Here is an 18499-nt window from a genome sequence, read left to right as displayed (position 1 = left end):
CAGACGGCAGAAAGCGGCATCCTATTTTTCTTTAGGCTTATTTTACAAAAGTACAAAGATTAGTTTTTTATTGTGAATGTACACAAATAAAGGCAAACCTTTTACAATTCCGATTATCTTTGACTAAAAGGAGTAGTTGCTTCCACTGTTAGAAGGAAATAATTCAAATGATTGCGCCAGCGCCACATGCGCACACACAGGTATTGCTACCTTGACAATGCAGCCTGCTCATTATCATAATAATTGCTACCTTGACAATGCAGCCTGTTCATTATCATAATAAAATGCAGTCAGTCAAACATATGGAAAAAAACACACTGCTCAGTTTAAATATGTAGTAAAATCTGTGCCGTTAAGCGTTATCATCGTACCGCCGTGAATGATGTTATGCAAACCATTTTGTTTTACGTGGATATTGGAATGCAAGTGAAGTAGGCTACATAATAAATAATATTTTGGCATTCAAATACATCGTGAATACGGAAACATTTGATTTTGTGTCGAATGAGAGACGCAACTTTGGGTTCAGTTTCGTTTTAGCCTTAATGAATTCGTTTTGGCTTGTCGTTTAGCTATAGCTTCTTATATTTTTAATTCTTGTTCTTTTCTAAATACTGTTAATTGAAAGGCTTTGTTGTGGAGTGAGGGGAACTAAAATAGCCTAGCTATGTTTACAGTGTTTATTATAATGTTTGTAAACATTTCGTGTCGGAATTAGGCCCATTTCTGAATGAAATAATAAAATGTGACTTAGACTGTTGTTTTTTTTCCTCTAAAAACTTTTTTTTTTTATATGCGTAGCGTATTTCAACCATGCAGCAAACCTTTTTAAATATTTTGATAAATTACTAACTAACTAACTGATAAATAAACTGATTGTATTAATCGGTCAAAATTCTTCACGGTCAGTTACCGGTTAACCGGTTAAAATTAACATCCCTAATGGAGACACATACCCATTTACACCTGGCATTTTAATCCATCTCTTCTGTCCACTTTCGACCACTTCTGACCAGATTACCCCCGCATCAGTGTCTACACCATGAAAGCAATCCGGTCGAATGCGTTTTCGACTACCTCTGGAAGTGGTCGAAAGTGGACAAGCTCAAAACGTTTCACACCCTGTTTACACCTGTATTTAGCGTTGTCTACTTGTGATCTGATCGACCAAAACGCATCTTAATACCAAGTGTAAACAGGGCCTCAGTTGTTGTTGTTTTCTGTGATAATAAGCAAGTCTAATGCTGCAATCACAATAGAATGAGCATGCAAAATTTCTACAGACACTGCAGTGGTTCTGATATGACATCACAGTCTGTAGCTTCTTTTTCAAAACAAATTCAGTATCTAAAAAAAGTACTTTACTTACTTTCTTTAAAAAAAAGTCTTCACTCCTGTGAGAAAATATAGCTTACATTTTGTGACGATATAAACAGCCATGCAACTGAGATTTACTTTACTTGTGTATATATATGCACAGTATACTGATGTAAAGTCAGATATACTCACTGTATGTGTTTAAATCGTTACCTATTGATTTATTTAATTTTATTATGTGGTGAAATTGAGGATTATGAAACCTGTGTGGGGTTTGTTTCATTTATAACAATTGGTAATTAAAATCTTATTTTTTTATTGTTTTTGTTTTTTTACAGTCTTTGCACCAGGCTTTAAATGAGCAAGCATCACATGTCAGTCAGCTTAACTCCACACTGGACCAGGAGTGTATCACATCCAGTAACCTGCGCTCTGAGCTCCAGATCGAGCAGTCTCGTTGTGAGGCCCTGCTGGCCCAGGAACGCGAACGCACTGAACTTGCGCTTTCCTGCCTTGAGGAGGAACGCTCTCGATCAGCAGAGCTATCAGATTCTCTCTCTCGCCAAGCCCAGGAGCATGTGCGCCGTTTAGAGGAGGAAGCTCGGAGACAGGAAGCAGCCAGTGCCCATGACAGAAAGTTTATACAGGACCTACGGGCGCAACTGGAACAGGAGAGGCGTCAGGGAGAGGACCTGGCAGCCATGTTGGAACGTCTGCAAGGGCAGGTGCTGGAAGGGAAGCGCAGGCAAGCGGAGCAGGCAGAGCAGGAGGCACACAAGGAGCAGGAGGAAGTGAGGAGGCTCCATGCTGCTCTGGAAGGCCTGCAGACTCAGAAAACACAGGTCGGACACACTTTAGAGGCGGCGCGAGAAAGAGCTGCTCAGTTACAAACAGAGTTGGATGTGATGAAAGAAAAATTGAGAGTGGTGAAAGAGAGGGAGAGAGTGAGGGAGGAGCAGATGGAGAGGCAGAGGAGACAGGAGAAACAGGAGCAGGTGGAAAAGGAGCGACGACAGGAACGCACCAATGAGAAACTGGTGAGGAAAAAGGGATAGTTCACCCAAAAATGTCAGTTCTGTTAAAATGTACTTACCATTGTTGTTCCAAACCAATAAGACCCAAAAACTTAAATTAAATCAGTTCATCATAAAGCGATCATTTCTCTTCACAAGATGTGTAACTTGGGATTCAACTGCTTGATTCATATTAATTCTTTTTACATCACCTTGTTTTTGTTTTGGTTAGCTTGACTTTCAATGAACGGGCAGAAACCACTCAGGTTTAATTCAAGATATTTTAAAGGGATATTTCACCCAAAAATAAAAATTCTGTCAGTAACTCACCCTCATGTCGTTCCAAACTCGTAAGACCTTCATTCATCTTCAGAACACAAATTCAGATATTTTTGATGAAATCCGAGAGCTTTCTGACCCTCCATAGACAGCAATGTGACTGAAATGTTCCCAGACCCTGAAACGATATTATCAAGAGATGTCCGTCAAAAATATCTTAATTTCTTACGGGTTTGGAACGACATGAGGGTGAGTAATTAATGACTGAATTTTCATATTTGGGAGATCTCTTTAATTTGTGTTTTGAAGATTAACCAGTTTTATAGGTTTGGAACAGTTGATGGTTAATCATTTTTGAGTGAACTAACCCTTTAATTTGATATGTACATGATCATCATAGTTTGCTGTCATTGTTTAAGAGCACTGAAGTTATTTGATGAATTGTCTCAGTTGGAGTTGGAAGTGTTGCGTGAGAAGGATCAGCAGCGGTTGAGGCAGCTGCAGCAGACGTTGGCTGACCTGGAGCACAAAGAGAAAAGGCTCACATCAGAATGCCTGCAGAGAGAGACACACTCCAATGGCCTGACCTTAGGCCAGAATGCACTCTCAAACATCTCTCAGGTAATGTTCTCCAGCCCTAAGTTTTGTATCGGCATGTCTGTCTTGTACTCTTAAATTACAAACCCAAACCTAATCCAAAAACGCACTCAGCTGTTTTTGTTTTACAAGCAAATTTTAAGTTTATTTATTATTTATCACACAGATATTTAACAATCACACTTGGCATATATGAACAATAATTTAATGCTGACAAGTCTATATTTGAAGTAACCAGACCAGCTGACCATATCCCCAATATACCCAGTCCTACTTATTCTCACAAGCTTTCACTCAGACGAAAGTGTTTGTACAGATACAAAATGAATTGTATGACATTTAAAATGAAGGCGAAATCGGTTTTGTTGTACTTTGTTAGTACAGAATGCGTAAAAGCAAGTGCTAAAGGGATACTTCACCCAAAAGTGAAAAGTGGCGTAATTTACTCACCATCTTGTCATTACAAAACTGTATGACTGACTGACTTATGTGGAACACAAGATATTTTAAAGAATGCTGGTAACTTAAATAGTTTCAGTGCTCAAGGAAATCAGTTGTATATTTTTATCCATTGTAGTGAAAGTTAATGGGAACCAAAACTGTTGAAACCAATGCAAATTATTGCCTCAAATTTGATCCGATTTTCACGTGACTTGTCTGTTCAGACCATTATGGGGGGAAAAATGGCAGGCACATTGAACGGAAATGAGAATTCACTCTCTGACAGTAGGTGTTGCAGAAATACCCTGGTTATCCTTGAGCACAAAGGGAAGAAAAGGATCGTTTGTGGCCATATTGTGCAACCCTATAAAACCTATCAGATTTTTTTTTTTAAACCCTATCAGATTTTTTTCAATTGCAATTATCAGGAATCACAATCCCGCAAATTAAGTTTGATCGTGTATTGTGATGTATTTGTAATATATTTGATCATCTGCTAAATAGGATTCAACCTCATCCACTAACTCTCTAATGGAACGTTTGCTGAAGGAGAACGCCGATTTCTCTGAGTGTCTCGCTGCTCTGAGTGAGGAGAAGATCTCCCTCAAACACACTATATCCTGTTTGGAGAGAGACCTGCAAAGCCTGAAACACCAGGAGCAGGTGATATTATTAACAATTAGTTTCTTCTTTTTAATTTTAACCTTTTTTGAAAGGCAGACCTTTTTTAACATCAATCAAGACATTATGCAACCAATGAATTCACCTACTGAAAAATGTTTGCATGATGTGTGAAGGCTGAAAGTTGCAGATAAATGCAGTTCTTCATCTGTTTTAATGTTCAGTTCGTGTGTATTTTGGTTCCAGGTGTGATGCTTCATATAGATTTGGTTGTGCATGTCTGTCTGTCCGTCAGGTGAAATCTCCTGCTGTTACGGAGCAGTGTATGTTATCAGAGAAGCTGGACTGGCAGAAGGAAAAAGCAACTCTTCAGGCTGTGCTGCGTAAAGCAGAGGCTGAACTCTCAAAAGTCACAGCTAGCAATGAAAACAGACCCACCTATGACCTCTCTAATAACCGGGTAATTTGGATTAATGAATTAAATGTATAATCAGTTCCTTTATTTAAATGGTTTAATGTAGTGTTTGGTTTTTGACCGAAAATATGTACTTGAAGTAACCTTCTGATATTTTAGCTTATTTGAATAATTTAACAACACATTTACAGTTCTTTGATGTTGGTTAATGTCAGATTGAGTTTTTTTTTTTTTTGGTATTTATTTTTATAATTTAAAAGTACATTTTAAGTGTGTTTGAAGTGCTTGCTTTATGAACCTGTTCCTGTAGGTGCAGCGGCTCTATGAGAGATACCTGCGAGCGGAGAGTTACAGGAAGTCGCTGGTGTATCAGAAGCATTATCTGCTATTGCTGCTGGGAGGGTTTCAAGAGTGCGAACAGGCTACTCTTGTGCTAATCGCTCGTATGGGTGCGCAGCCGACATTGAGCCAATCAAAGGCCTCTAGACCTCTAAACCGCTTCAGAACATCTGTCAGAGTAGTCATCGCTATCTCAAGGTAAAAAGAATGGCTACGTAGATGTGTCTGGCAAAGTTAGTATGGAGTTTGGAAACCGCTTGCTTGTGACTGTTTCAAGTTTAGAAATGTTTAAATTTGTATTTAAAACTTTGAGTTTTAAATGTACATTTATTCCATTTTTGCCTTAGTAACCACCCAATAAACCAAGGCAAAACTGGAATGAGTTTCCTGACCCCCTTTTTTTTTTTTTTTTAAGACTGAAGTTCCTCACTAGGAAATGGCAAAGAGCTACAAGGAAAATCTCAGTAGGCAGTGCTACAGTTAACGGGCATGGAACAGGACCAAGCACAGGTAAGAGTGGTAAGTTGTTCAGCTTGCAGACTTGATTTGGTAGTTCTGCAGGTGATTTAAATCATAAGTAATTTATGTGCTGTTTTCCCTTCTCTCTTAGTTCCTGCCTTGAGGACTGAAGTGCTGAGGCCACAGCAGACTGGAGTTGCGTTCAACTCTCCACCCACCCATGATCAAGCCTTTGCGCAAAGGGGTGTGGTCTCGTCTCTGGTGCCGCCAATCAAATCACCCTTCAGACTGAATCATAGGTGAAATATTTCTTACTATACAAACAGGTGTATGTAGTGTGGATCTAGGTTGGTTTTCCCTTTTAGTGTTTTTAATTCAAATTACAAATGTCGGATTCATTAACTTTCACTCTTTTCTTTCTTACTCAAAGTTTGTATACAATTTTTGAATGGTCTGTACATTTTCACAGTTTATATTTTTTTACTTGTTGTCCACAGTAAGCATTTATTAAGACATTTGCACTTGAATTTGTGATTTTTAATGGATGTCACTGTTTAAATGCACATGGTTGGACATGTTTTGTAAAATGTTTTATATTCTTTTTTTTTTTTTTTTATGAACAGTATTTCTACGAAAATCAATAAATATATTTTAGTCTAAATTGAGTTATTTGGTGTCTGTGTCATTAAAAAAAATAAAAGATAGTTCACCCAAAAATGAAAATTCTGGCATTTAGAATGTGGGTAACCTAACCGTTTCTCATTGACTTCCATAGTGTTCTTTTTCTTTCTTTCTTTCTTTCTTTCTTTCTTTCTTTCTTTGGTTACCCACATTCTTTAAAATATCATCTTTTATGTTCAGCTGAAGAAAGAAATTGATTTTTTTTAAAATGTTTTATATTCTTTTTTTTTTTTTTTTATGAACAGTATTTCTACGAAAATCAATAAATATATTTTAGTCTAAATTGAGTTATTTGGTGTCTGTGTCATTAAAAAAAATAAAAGATAGTTCACCCAAAAATGAAAATTCTGGCATTTAGAATGTGGGTAACCTAACCGTTTCTCATTGACTTCCATAGTGTTCTTTTTCTTTCTTTCTTTCTTTCTTTCTTTGGTTACCCACATTCTTTAAAATATCATCTTTTATGTTCAGCTGAAGAAAGAAATTAATACAGGTTAAGTGTAGGGTACCTAGCTGGGAAGGTTTTTTTTTTGTTAATGTGGTCTCAAAGATTACATTTTAGATTAGTGGAAAATGGGGAAAAAATTAGTTGCTTTTTAACAGAAGATCTTTGCACGGTATGCCCCTTCAATATGCTGAATCGGTCAGTTCACAGGGAGTAATATTTGTGCATATCTTATATATCCTATTAAGTAGCTTTTGCTTATTGAATTCATTGCTGGACAATAATTTATGCCTCTTTAAGGCATGACATCTCGATTTAAAGGGGAATATTGAATAAATGATGTTTTTGATAGGCCTGATATTAAAAGAGCCTCACGTAGCATAACAGTAACGTTAGCTAGATAATACTACGTGATATGATATGTTTGTGGAGGATGTTAGCGCTATGATGGTCCATGTGACATCAAATTTTCCTCAAGTTGGAAATAAGTGTTGCTTTTTGGCCATTTGGAAATCAGGAAGTGTAAAAAAAATATATATTTTAAAAAGAATATATGGCCGTCTAAAAATTTGCACGAAACATAATGCGACGACATCTGCGCATGCGCTGAAATTTTGTAAACCAGTACGTTATGTGAATCGGACTGCAAAGTTCAGAGTATATAAAATATATTTTCATGTTCTGGTGTCGGTCTGGATTCATTCATTCGGATGGAAGAATAACCAGCGTGCTTGCTGCTGTAGTTCAGCTCCGGTTTCAGCGTTTAATGTTGTTCATACCTCAATTTTCGCGAGTCCACCTGAGGCATTATAGTATGGTATGTCTGTATATACTGTGTATATATATATATATATATATATATATATATAATATATAATGTCTATCATTGTGTTGTTGTTGATTACACATTGTTGTGAAGCACGTGAAGACGGGGTGCGCTATGATGTTACAGAAGGCCCGGATAGCTCAGTCGGTAGAGCATCAGACTTTTAATCTGAGGGTCCAGGGTTCAAGTCCCTGTTCGGGCGGTTCTTTTTTCTTAACTTTTACTAACGAAGAATATGCGTGGCAGTACAGTAGAGGTCTGCGCGGGAGGTCCCGCAAGGTTCTATTCCGCACCCACCCGCTCACGCTATATATCCACTCTTTGTTCACTCGCTGTCCGCTTAGAATAATTTTCTTCCCGACCCGACCGTTCCAGCTAAATTTAGATCTCGTTTCCAGAATCTCACATTTAAATTTCCGCTACTGAAAGAAAGCGAGATAGGCTGACAAATAAAAGAGGACGAGTATGGAGGACCAATATGTATGGAGGACGAAACCTGCAAAAACAATAAATACATAAATACACAAAGAAATAAATAAATGTGTGCATAAATACACGTATTCTTGTTTAAATACATAAATAAATAATTATACATGTGATGAAAATAGGCAAATAAATAATATAAATTGGTGGGCAAATGGAAAATGTTTAAGGAAATGCTAAACTCATCCTATTTATTTTCCTTTGATCACTCATTTATTTCTGAATGTAGTTCCGCATTTATTTTTCCTCTGCGCAACATGCTAATGAGAGGGTGTCAATTATGCAAGAGTAGGCGGATCGTGTGTGTCGCGCTTGAGCGTTTGCCTGCGCATGCGTATTAACTTCATCAGTCAAGGGGACTAATTATTATCTTACACTTTTTCATAGGGCTAGTTTTGTAGTTATAATCATGAGAAAGCTAAATAAATAAACTGTCAAATCATATATAAATATGTTGTTTATTTCACTACCGAATGGGCTCAAACACAAAATATATATCATAATTTAAAACTCAATAGCATTTGAGGAGAATAACTTACAGTAACACAACCAACTGTAACATGTTCATGTAGGTCTCAGTTATAATGCACACCTTTTAGATTTTTGATATTTATTCAAATAAACTGTCAAATCATATGTAAATATTGCTATTTTTTTTCTTTACAAATATGGGCTCAAGCACAAAATATGCCAGAATTTAAAGCTCAATAGCATTTGAGGAGAATGGCTCAGTCATAAAACCAACTGTAAAGTGTTCATGTAGGTGTCAACTATAATGCACACCTTTTAGATTTTTGATATTTATTAAAATAAACGGTAAATTAATATCTACACTGTAAAAAACACTTCCTGTAGAAATTACAGTAACTAACTGGCAGCAGTTCGGTCGTAACTTACTGTAATTTTATTTTGTAGCAAAAATACTGTATTTTATTTCACCCTCTCATTAGCATGTTGCGCAGAGGGACAAAAAATGTGGAACTACATTCAGAAATAAATGAGTGATCAAAGGAAAATAAATAGGATGAGTTTAGCATTTCCTTAAACATTTTCCATTTGTCCACTAATTTATTTTATTTATTTTCCTACTTTAATCACATGTTTAATTATTTCTATATGTATTTAAACAAGAATTTGTGTATTTATACAGACATTTATTTATTTGCATATTTATTTATTTATTGTTTTTGCAGGTTTCGTCCTCCATATACCGGTGGTCAATAAGAATAAAGCGCAGATATGCTGTTCTAAATGGACGTCGGGAGCGGGATATTGTTAGACCGCCCGCTCCCGTTCCAATTACACCAGAGTTGCCGACCGCTACCGCGTTTTATTCGGGAATTTAATCCCGCGGCGCAAAAAATCCGGTCGGGTCGCGCGGGCACCACGGGAATGCAGACCTCTACAGTACAGTATATATATGGTTTAATTAAATAGTGGGTTGATTTTCAACCCTTTAATTCAGGAATCATTAAAACATGAACATAAAATCATATAAATATAAAATCCCCTTTTTTAAAAAAAATCTAAAATTTGTTTGATGATCTGAATCTTTTAAGTGTGACAAATATGCAAAAAATGTAAAAAACAGGAAGGGGGCCAACACTTTTTCACACCACTGTATTTTTTAATAACTGTACACAAGCTATTAAATATATTTTATTGATGAATTTAACCTGTACAAAATGTAAATATACAACACAGTCTAGAAAACTGAAAACAAAAGCCAATGGAAAATGCACAGCTGCAGTTGATAGATTAGTTAAGGTCAGAGAAGCATTTTACAGGCCAATTATTACAAACACATACCAGTATAAAGGTCAAGGGTCATGCACAATTTGCACCTTGAACATTCTCTAAGCACAATGTATGCGAGCAGTGCAAGATATGAGAAATGGGGTCAGTTTTTTTTATGCAGTGATGTTCTATGAATGAAATCCAAAATCTTTTGCAGTCACACGCAAACTACACAAAGGATTGTTTATTCTCTTTAGCAGTTATGGGTTTGAGGATGAAAGGTGCAGAAGGCTGCAATCACTCAAGTGTCATGCACTTTCTGGGAAACTTCAGTGCCAAAAACAAGCCGGTCCTGAGATATCTGAAACATATAATGCTATACACAACTCCCTCATTCTCACGAATCATGTTTTATTCACCTGAGCCACGGTAAATAAACTGAAAATCTAACTGAAAAAAATCCTGGGGTTTTATCCTATAGCCAGAAATATACAACTTCTTTTAAAACTGCATGTTAATAAAAACAAGTGCGATTTGTCCACTGCCTTGGAGTCATCCTTTGGATCTGAAAAACGATAAAGTGCATTCTCACTTGATATTTTGCAAATAAAAAAAATTAATAAAGAGCATGCATCATTTTTATAGTGCCAGACTTGAATGATCTTCAATGGTTTTCCCCCCCCTCACAGAAATCTGGGATTGGCAATAAAATCTAAGTTTGCAAAGCTTAAAGTTCATAATGGCACATTGCATATTATAAATATTTCTTCCTCCTATCAAAATTATTCAAAGCAGCTCAAAATTTCTAAGCACATATTTCCTACATCAACACCAACCTTTACTTTTTGACAAGAACGGAAATGTCAACTGAATGCAATCCTATTTGGCCGTTTACTCAAAGGACTTCTGTCAACTGCTTTGTCCAGCTGGCAAATAGACTTTCCTATTCACAATGAAATACTTTACAGAACTTCTCTCAAGTGGATCAATATGTGAGAACTATGAATAATTGAGTATTTTGATAATGTTGTTCATTCTATCTTTCCCACAGAAGCTCAAACCATTACAATGCATCTGGAAATTTGATACGATGCCACTCTGACATACAGTAATTAAGCTCAGACTTGTGTTTTGTCCAAGAGTAAATAAATATGACTTTTTTTTTATCAGTGTCCAAAAGTAAATGGATGCTGTGAGTCTCTCGAGTACTTCATCTACGATACACCTGTTAAGTAACCTAAAAAAAAAAAGACGAGAACACAGAAATTAATATTAGGAATCCAGCACATATCAATGTTGCTTCATATTTACTGCTTTCCTGTTATACCTTATGGATGTGTGGTGGTAGCTCGTCCTCAGACCCCTCCTCGGGCACTGGGTCGTGATGTCTGCTCATTTGGTTCTCCTCAGACCAGCCACCCATAGGCATACGAGGCGTTCTCTGAGCTCGGAAGCTTCCAGAAACAGGATCTGCAGGAGACCGTTTGTCGCCCATGTAAAGACTACGTTGTGGCACTTTTCATTCTTAGATATTACTACAAACAGTCGTTTGTAGTACCTGAGGTTCCGCCATAGCGCCGCTGGCTGCCGCTCTGCTGTGCTGCCCCCGCCTGGTGTGAGGTGGTTGGGAAAGTGCTGGAACGGGGGAAGGTGCGGGCGGCTTCCATGTCCTCATTGACACTCTCACTGCTCTCGTCACTCTCCTGTCCGTGCCAGGCGTGTCGAGACACCTCACCTCGCGACTGCTGCTTGTGCATCTAGTCACACATTAGATATAGTTACTAATATTCAGGTGCAGACTAGAGACTGACCTCTTTCAACACATCATTGGATAAAATGCTGATTTGGACCAGATAATGAAGGAAAAGCAGCTAAGATGCCCAGCATTTGTGGGAAGTATAATGATCATGGCAGTCTCACACATTCTTAAATCAGTCCCATACATGTGCATTCACTGATTCCATAATTGTGTAATAAAGCTTTGCTTGTATCAACAGTTCATGTGTTGCTTTACCTCATGCATGTAGAGGGCATGAATGCTCATCTCTGTGGAGGCGTATTCTGATAGGACCATACTGGTCAGCTGGCCTTCCCAGGCGCTACTGCCAGAGCTGATGGTACGGGCATCAGTGCTGGATGAGGACGATCCAAGAAAAAAGAACAAATGAATGATATGAAATAGTTTGGCAGAGACATTTTAAAATCAGTCTAGCTGTAAAGATGCAAAGACACCTATATTAGTTCAAAAGTTTTGAACAGCAGTGTAAATTTTGTTAAAATTGCTATTTTAATAAGAAATCATGTGATTCGAAATAAAGTCTTCTTAATAAGAAATCTATGAAATGTAAATGTTAACAGGTCTCGTTCACTACTAACTGTACACATTTTGTGTATTTATTCAACATTTTTACAAGTGTTTTTTTTTTTTGACTTTGTTTTTAATGTTTAAAGGGTTGTGAACCCAGATGAATCACAATGAGAATGCCCAAAGCTACTCAATATAAGGCATTTCTGTGAATTCTAGTGTCGAGCTCAAAATCAACATCTTTTACTTGGACACTTAGAATACACAAGAGAAAATCAATAAAATAATAAAGCTGAAAAATTATAGAATTATTATTACAATTTATGAAACTCTATAAAAAATAACAATACAATACGTTAATTTGTGTTCAGTCATTACCCTGAGCCTGCCATTGCTCTCCCAGCCACCACAGCTGGATGGTCAGGTCGTGGCAGTCTGGCAGATGGGTAGCTGCCCCGCAGGTGTAGACTCGTGCTGACAGGAGAGAGGGCTCGGAGGGCAGATGCCCCCTCACTCACTCCAATGGACACAGGATTGATGGAGCCCTCTCGACCCAGATGCAGCGAGGCCAGGGAAGGGGGTCCCATCAGGAGATTTGCAATAAGACTGTGAGGCTGAAATGAAACAACACCCAAAATCAGACCTCTTTTTAAAAAGAACTTAGTTCTCTTTGTAATCATATTGTATCTAATCTTAAAAGCGGGTTTTGGATCACTTTTCATAAATTTATTTTAGGACCCAGAACTTTATTATTCCTATTATTGATCTTATTGGCCATTAGAAATATATTATTATATGTAATGATCTGGATGGATGTCGGCAGCTCAGTCATTTGGATACCTCTGAATCAGACTGTAGTGAATGGGTTGAGGTAAATGCAGGATTCTCTGCTATGATTCCCTGCTGTCCTGTGGCGGCCTCGCGGTGCACCTTCTCTTTCAGAAGGCTGATGAAATGCGTGCTCTCCCGAGGGGGCTGCCAGTGTGGATTTGTGATAGCAAAGTGCATGAGTGACAGTTCAGTCTTCCCGTCTTCTGCCTGCTGATAGATGGAGGCCTCTGTTTTCCCAGCAGACATCCACTATAGTGGACCACAAAAGGGCATCATAGTCAACAAATAAAGAGAGAACTACGTAGATACATCTACAAAAAAGCACAATAGTGAAAATAATTTGGGGGAAAAAAGGTTTGTGCCCTTACCGCAGGATGACCATGTTGACGGACATCCATCTGTGCAAAAGAGCAAGTATCGCCCACACCGACCACGTCCACAGTAAAGTTTCGGAAAAAATCTATGATCTCTAGAGATTTACGCCGCAAGCAAAAGATTAGAATGAAGGGAGTGATGACAGGACTCAACAGCTCCTCAAGAATAAACACCTACAGGAACAGAGATCAAAAGACAATCAACATGAAATACTATTTTAGAAATGCATGTTATTGATTATATTGTGAAAGGATCATCCATACATGTTTCATTTGTAAAAACAAATTGACCTCATTTTTAATAAAAAACAAACACTGAAACTGCAGATAGGACTTGGGAATTATATTTATATGGCATATGTCATTATCATCACCAAAATCCTGTCTTGGTTCTGTAATGCATGGTATGCTGTGTATCAAAAACTACAATTAATTTGTGGTCCTTTTTATTTTATGTTATTTAACTTTGAAATAACGAAAATGGATTTTTGGTTTTCCAATTCTCATTTTTATTTCAGTTAATGAAAATGTTATGTTCGTTTTCATTCACAACAATAATAATATATTTGTGTTAGGTCCACAAAGCTGCATTACTTACAGCCTTGTACTGAAAGAGCTGTGCGAACTCGTCTCTGGTCTCATAACGGTGGGCATTACCCTGCCAATGATCAGGCATGTAATGGATGTGTGCCAAGATCACTTTAAGCAGCTGTTCTGGGCAGAACACCATATGCTTGTCTGGGATAAAAGACCTAGGGCAAGCAAGAGTGAAAGAATGAACACAAAATAGTTCAAAGTCAAATCTCACCAGTAAATAAAATGGACAACAAATATCCAAAGACTCAGTTCTAGTGATCTGTTTTATCTTGGCCACACCTGCAGACTGTGACGCAGATCCCAAGTAATGTAATACTGCTGAGCACGTGTTCGACAGCCAATACATCTTCATCATAAATGGTCAAAGCAATCAAAACTGCTAGTATGGAGCCAGCAAAGAACGCCACGTTCTTAGCCACCACCGTCAGTAATGGTGACATGAAGCAGTTCATGTACTTCGAGGAGGCCTTGTAGCCCTTGCTGAGGCGTGACATCAGCTCATGGTCTAGTTCATTAAAGTGTCGGAGGTAAAAACGGCCATACAGGGACCAACATCGAGCACCCAGACTTCCTGGCTCACGCTTGATCACCTCAGTGTAGCTGAAGAACGCATACAGAATCTGCCAAATCAGGATAACTGGACACAAGAGAAGGTTGGCAATTCCAATCCACAAGATCCTTGAGCTCAGACGATCCGCTAGCTCCAAACGGTTCCCTCCACGTTTGTACTCCGGCTTCAGACTCCACTCGTTTTCAAAAAGAGATCCAGGGCCCCAGAAGAAAATCAACTCAAAGTTATACTTGAGACCACGAGTGTAAAAAACAGTGTCACCCAGCAGAGGCAAACGAAAACGCACGGGTAGGAGTGACTTATTGACCATTGCGACCATGTAGTTTTTAAAACGCAGTATGCGGTGGTAGATGTCCAGCTCTGTCAGTTCTTTTTTGTGGATGCAAATCTGGTGCTCCTTCTGTATCTCAATAATCCTTCCCTGCACCTCCTGCCAGGTGAAATAAGGAAGGTCCGTCTGAAAGAGAGAAAGGGCTTATTGAAAATTTCAAAATGTGAACTCAGTTGAATACTATAACCTCATTATGGTACCCTTGCTCAGAAGTTTAAATGGCTTACTGGCATCAAAAACACATAAGAAAAACAGAGTATGCTTTCCTCCACTGCTGACTCAGAACCAAAACGCTTTAGTAAATGTGCTACAATGAGTTAGCAGGAAAGCTCACCATGGACATTTTTAGGGCGTTGATGTAAAACGATCTGATCTCCCAGTAACAACAGATGTTGTAGATAAACTTGACGAGACGGTGGAGCCAAAAGACCCCTGATATGATAAGGATGAAGATGACCAAAACACTGTCACGGATCCTAAAACACATTTTAACAAAAGACAGTTTGTGTTATGATGGATCATACTGATAGTAAGAGGCAATAACAGTAACGCCACATCGTTAATGACATTTAATATATGAAATATACCGAGCACTGCACACATCCACTGGAAGAAATGCATCAGGAAGCGTAACCTTTGAGGAATCAGTGTGATTAACAAACTTGTTGGCAAAGAGGATGTCATAGTCCACACAGTTAGCCAGGAACACTGTGAATGCCACCACAAACACCAGTTGCCTGGAATAATGATGGAAAAAAGTGCATGACAGTTCATTAGGTTAAAGAAGTCTAAACACTGATCCACTGTTTACAGACACTAGTACTATTTGTACAACCATATTTAATGAAGGATACAGTAAATGAATTGATACTTACACAAGCTCAAATATTTCACCCAGCAGCATACAAGTAAATCCATTCTTCTGATGTAGATTATAGACGTATTGAATGTTAAGAAAAATAAGACTTTTGTTGACCGTAATCACTAAATTGATATCAATCTACTTGATTTAACATTTACAAAATCTATTTAATCCATAATTAAGCAATATATTTCAGTGCACAAAGGATATTCTCTGGAAGAAAAGGTCCAGATTTTCAATGTGGTGCCATGGAGCTGAAATAAACAACTAAATTAATTACTTTTATGAAAAATTACATGGAAAAATGTAGAGCTATGTTAATGGTAAGAAGAAGCGTGTTGTTTAAGGCAAACTTGCCAAAAGAATAACAGCATATGGCTCTGACATACAATAGGCACACAAACTATAGTGCATTTGTTTCTTTAGTTAAAATTGTGGGATCTGCCTTAAATCTTACATTTGGATCCCTCTGGAACATGCACCAGCAGATTCTCTTCTCCGGGAGGGGAGTCACTGTAGGACGCCTCCAGGCGCTGGTACTCTGTGTCAAAGTGGGCCATCCCGCTGTCAGCCCCCGATTCTCCTGTCACACACTATCCCTTCTGCTGCCTTTAGATTAAAACGCACACTTATTTCATTTTAAGGAAACCACTGGGTGTGATAAAAACAAGATAAAATAAATGTGGTTCAAATTATGTGTAAAGACATTTAAATATGTATAAAGCATGACAAATTGTAGTTCAAAATGGTATTTAAAAAAATACCCAGCCCACAAAAACATGTCAGGATACTCCACCGTAGACCTCATTGCGCAACAACAGCGGGCCCACGCTCATAAGAAACGTGCACATCACTCACATGTTAAGAAACCGATAAAATAACATACTTACCCAACATAATATGTTTAAACCACTGCATTTTATTGCCATTACGTTAGCAGTTTTTTTTTATTGTTGGACCAGTTTGGCTGGCTTTGTCAAATGCCAATCTCTAATAAACAATCAATGCTACCTTTAAGGAACGTGTCTGAATTTAAACATAACACTGTTTATTAGAAGATTAATCATTCTTACCTTGTACCTCCCGCCATTTCATTTATGAAACCAAAAGGACTACGGGAGCAATTCTGCTCTTCCTAGATGAAACAGCAAAAACATAAGACAGTCAGTCCATTCTTGCAAAAGGCAAAAAACAGAACACAGTAGCATTGGTTACTTTTGAAGTCTTCTGTGTTATCCGTACATGACCTTTAATACTTAAAATAACTAATGTTTGTTATTATCGCTGACAGGAGGCACCCAGTTATGTCAACAGAAGCCTGCGGAAAATATGATATATGCGCGTCACATTGAGAAACACCTACCTATACAGCAACGAACAGGCGATTCGCTATTCAGAAAAAGGATTTGAATGAAATCTTACCTCGTTCGAATATAAGGAACAGTGATTTATGGTTCGCGCTACGTTATAAACGCCAAGTTCTCCTTTGTTGTCGCTTCTGAAGCATTTTTGGTTTCGATTTTTGACGCACGGTACAGAGGCCGCGTCCACTGCGTGACACATTTGCTGTCCAATCAGAAGCAGGTTTTGGATGTGAACGAGCCAATGGCATCAGGAGGTGGGTCTTCTTTTAGTAAATACAGCAAACAATATTAATTCCAAAAGCATTCAGATAATGAATTCCCCAGAATACATTGAAAATTGTAAATGTACCTGAATATTTAAATTACACTTTGAGTTAAATAGTAAACGATGATTAATCATAGTTGGTTGTATGTTACAGCTTACAGGACAGCAAATTAAAGCCCTTTACAGAATGTTTTGAACGCAAACAACAGAAATTACAAGGTTATTACATTTCAAGAGGACAAAACACTTAGTTAGTCATTACAATAGCTTTTTTAGTGCCAAAAATATTCATATTTTGTTCATCTTACACTCAAGAGACACAAGTACCAATGACTGATACATGCTATTCACATTAAATCTAGAAAGAAGTTTGACATCTCAAAATTTTGTTTGCCATGGCTCCACCTTTATTCCTATGGTTAAAATTAAAAGAAATATCATTTTAAAATAGATTTTATAGTTTTTGGCTTGTGATAAAAAAAACACATTTCAAATCAATTCAGACACATTAAATGGTTCAGAAGGGTCTATTGTGCAGTTCTAGTGTGAATGGGACAGATATGGCAGTCCTAATTCAACAACCGCTCAGTACACTCTGAATGAAAGAAACATTGAATGGTCACCTGGGCAACAGTTCGCACTACCTGTCTATACAATGGCTCCCCCTTGTGACTTGTTGTTGCATCAACAATGAATTGACTGATGCAACCAAGTGTGCTTAAATTTCATAATATGATTTTGGAGAGAAACAGACAATATTTTTAGATCATAGTACTGTTCAAGCTTGTTTACAAATTAGCTGCAGAATAAGTGCATGCTGAAATAACTGTTTAAATCTCAAATATGACATGTGCAGCACAAAAGAAAACAGCGAATGTGAATAAAGCCAAATTTACACTGCAAAGGTGGCACAGAAGCACTTCTGAAGTAGCATTTAGGTGTCTTTACACAGACTGTTTAATGCTGCTCAGAGGTTGCATAAATACATTTCCACAGCAATTACAACTGTACCTGTAAGCTTTGATAGGAGCTCAGGTGGATCTGAGCAGGCATATATTAATCTGGCTTTTATGTGGAATTGCACCTTTACACTGAAGTTTGAGCAGGCACAGAGCAGCCTTAACTGGGCTGCAAGCCACCTTAATTTAGTCAGGACAGGCTATGGTATTTTTGTAAAGATGGAGTAACAAGAGCGGTTCTCTGTTCAATTCGCACCATCAAAATGAACCAAATGAAAAGTTGGCTTCAAACTTTAATTTCTTTGGAGCAATTTACAAACGGATAATTGACTCTCATTTTAATTTTCAATTTTACAAGTTTGGGTTGTTGCGCCCGAATCTGATTTT

The 18499-nt window shown here is 37.8% G+C and overlaps 2 protein-coding genes and 1 non-coding gene across 3 annotated transcripts in view; 2 read left to right on the top strand and 1 right to left on the bottom strand.

Annotated features, from left to right (window-relative positions):
- LOC107677569 (pericentrin-like) overlaps positions 1 to 5784 on the top strand; it is a 53885-nt gene extending 48101 nt beyond the window's left edge. Inside the window, 7 exon segments of the mRNA XM_016472501.1 lie at positions 1656 to 2354; positions 3060 to 3230; positions 4152 to 4310; positions 4564 to 4728; positions 4994 to 5220; positions 5438 to 5532; positions 5633 to 5784. Of these exon segments, the coding sequence (XP_016327987.1) occupies positions 1656 to 2354; positions 3060 to 3230; positions 4152 to 4310; positions 4564 to 4728; positions 4994 to 5220; positions 5438 to 5532; positions 5633 to 5784 (1668 nt within the window).
- Positions 5785 to 7562: 1778 nt separating this feature from the next.
- trnak-uuu (transfer RNA lysine (anticodon UUU)) lies at positions 7563 to 7635 on the top strand. The gene has a single exon. It is a non-coding gene; the product is annotated as a tRNA-Lys (tRNA).
- Positions 7636 to 10818: 3183 nt separating this feature from the next.
- On the bottom strand, positions 10819 to 17063 carry LOC107677585 (autophagy-related protein 9A-like). The gene is made up of 16 exons (XM_016472526.1): positions 16947 to 17063; positions 16598 to 16659; positions 15982 to 16133; positions 15735 to 15778; positions 15538 to 15602; positions 15250 to 15399; positions 14997 to 15138; positions 14040 to 14788; positions 13762 to 13915; positions 13158 to 13337; positions 12799 to 13038; positions 12337 to 12572; positions 11668 to 11785; positions 11212 to 11410; positions 10981 to 11123; positions 10819 to 10890 (listed from the first exon to the last, which is right to left on the bottom strand). The coding sequence occupies exons 3-16, from the start codon at positions 16082 to 16084 to the stop codon at positions 10882 to 10884; spliced, it is 2532 nt and encodes an 843-aa protein (XP_016328012.1). The 5' UTR covers positions 16085 to 16133; positions 16598 to 16659; positions 16947 to 17063; the 3' UTR covers positions 10819 to 10881.
- Positions 17064 to 18499: the final 1436 nt, after the last annotated feature.

The sequence above is a fragment of the Sinocyclocheilus anshuiensis genome, unplaced genomic scaffold, assembly GCF_001515605.1.
Source record: "Sinocyclocheilus anshuiensis isolate Anshui unplaced genomic scaffold, SAMN03320099.WGS_v1.1 scaffold472, whole genome shotgun sequence".
Classification (NCBI taxonomy): domain Eukaryota; kingdom Metazoa; phylum Chordata; class Actinopteri; order Cypriniformes; family Cyprinidae; genus Sinocyclocheilus; species Sinocyclocheilus anshuiensis.
Note: the sequence above shows the minus strand (reverse complement) of the source record. Positions and strands in the feature narration are given on the sequence as shown.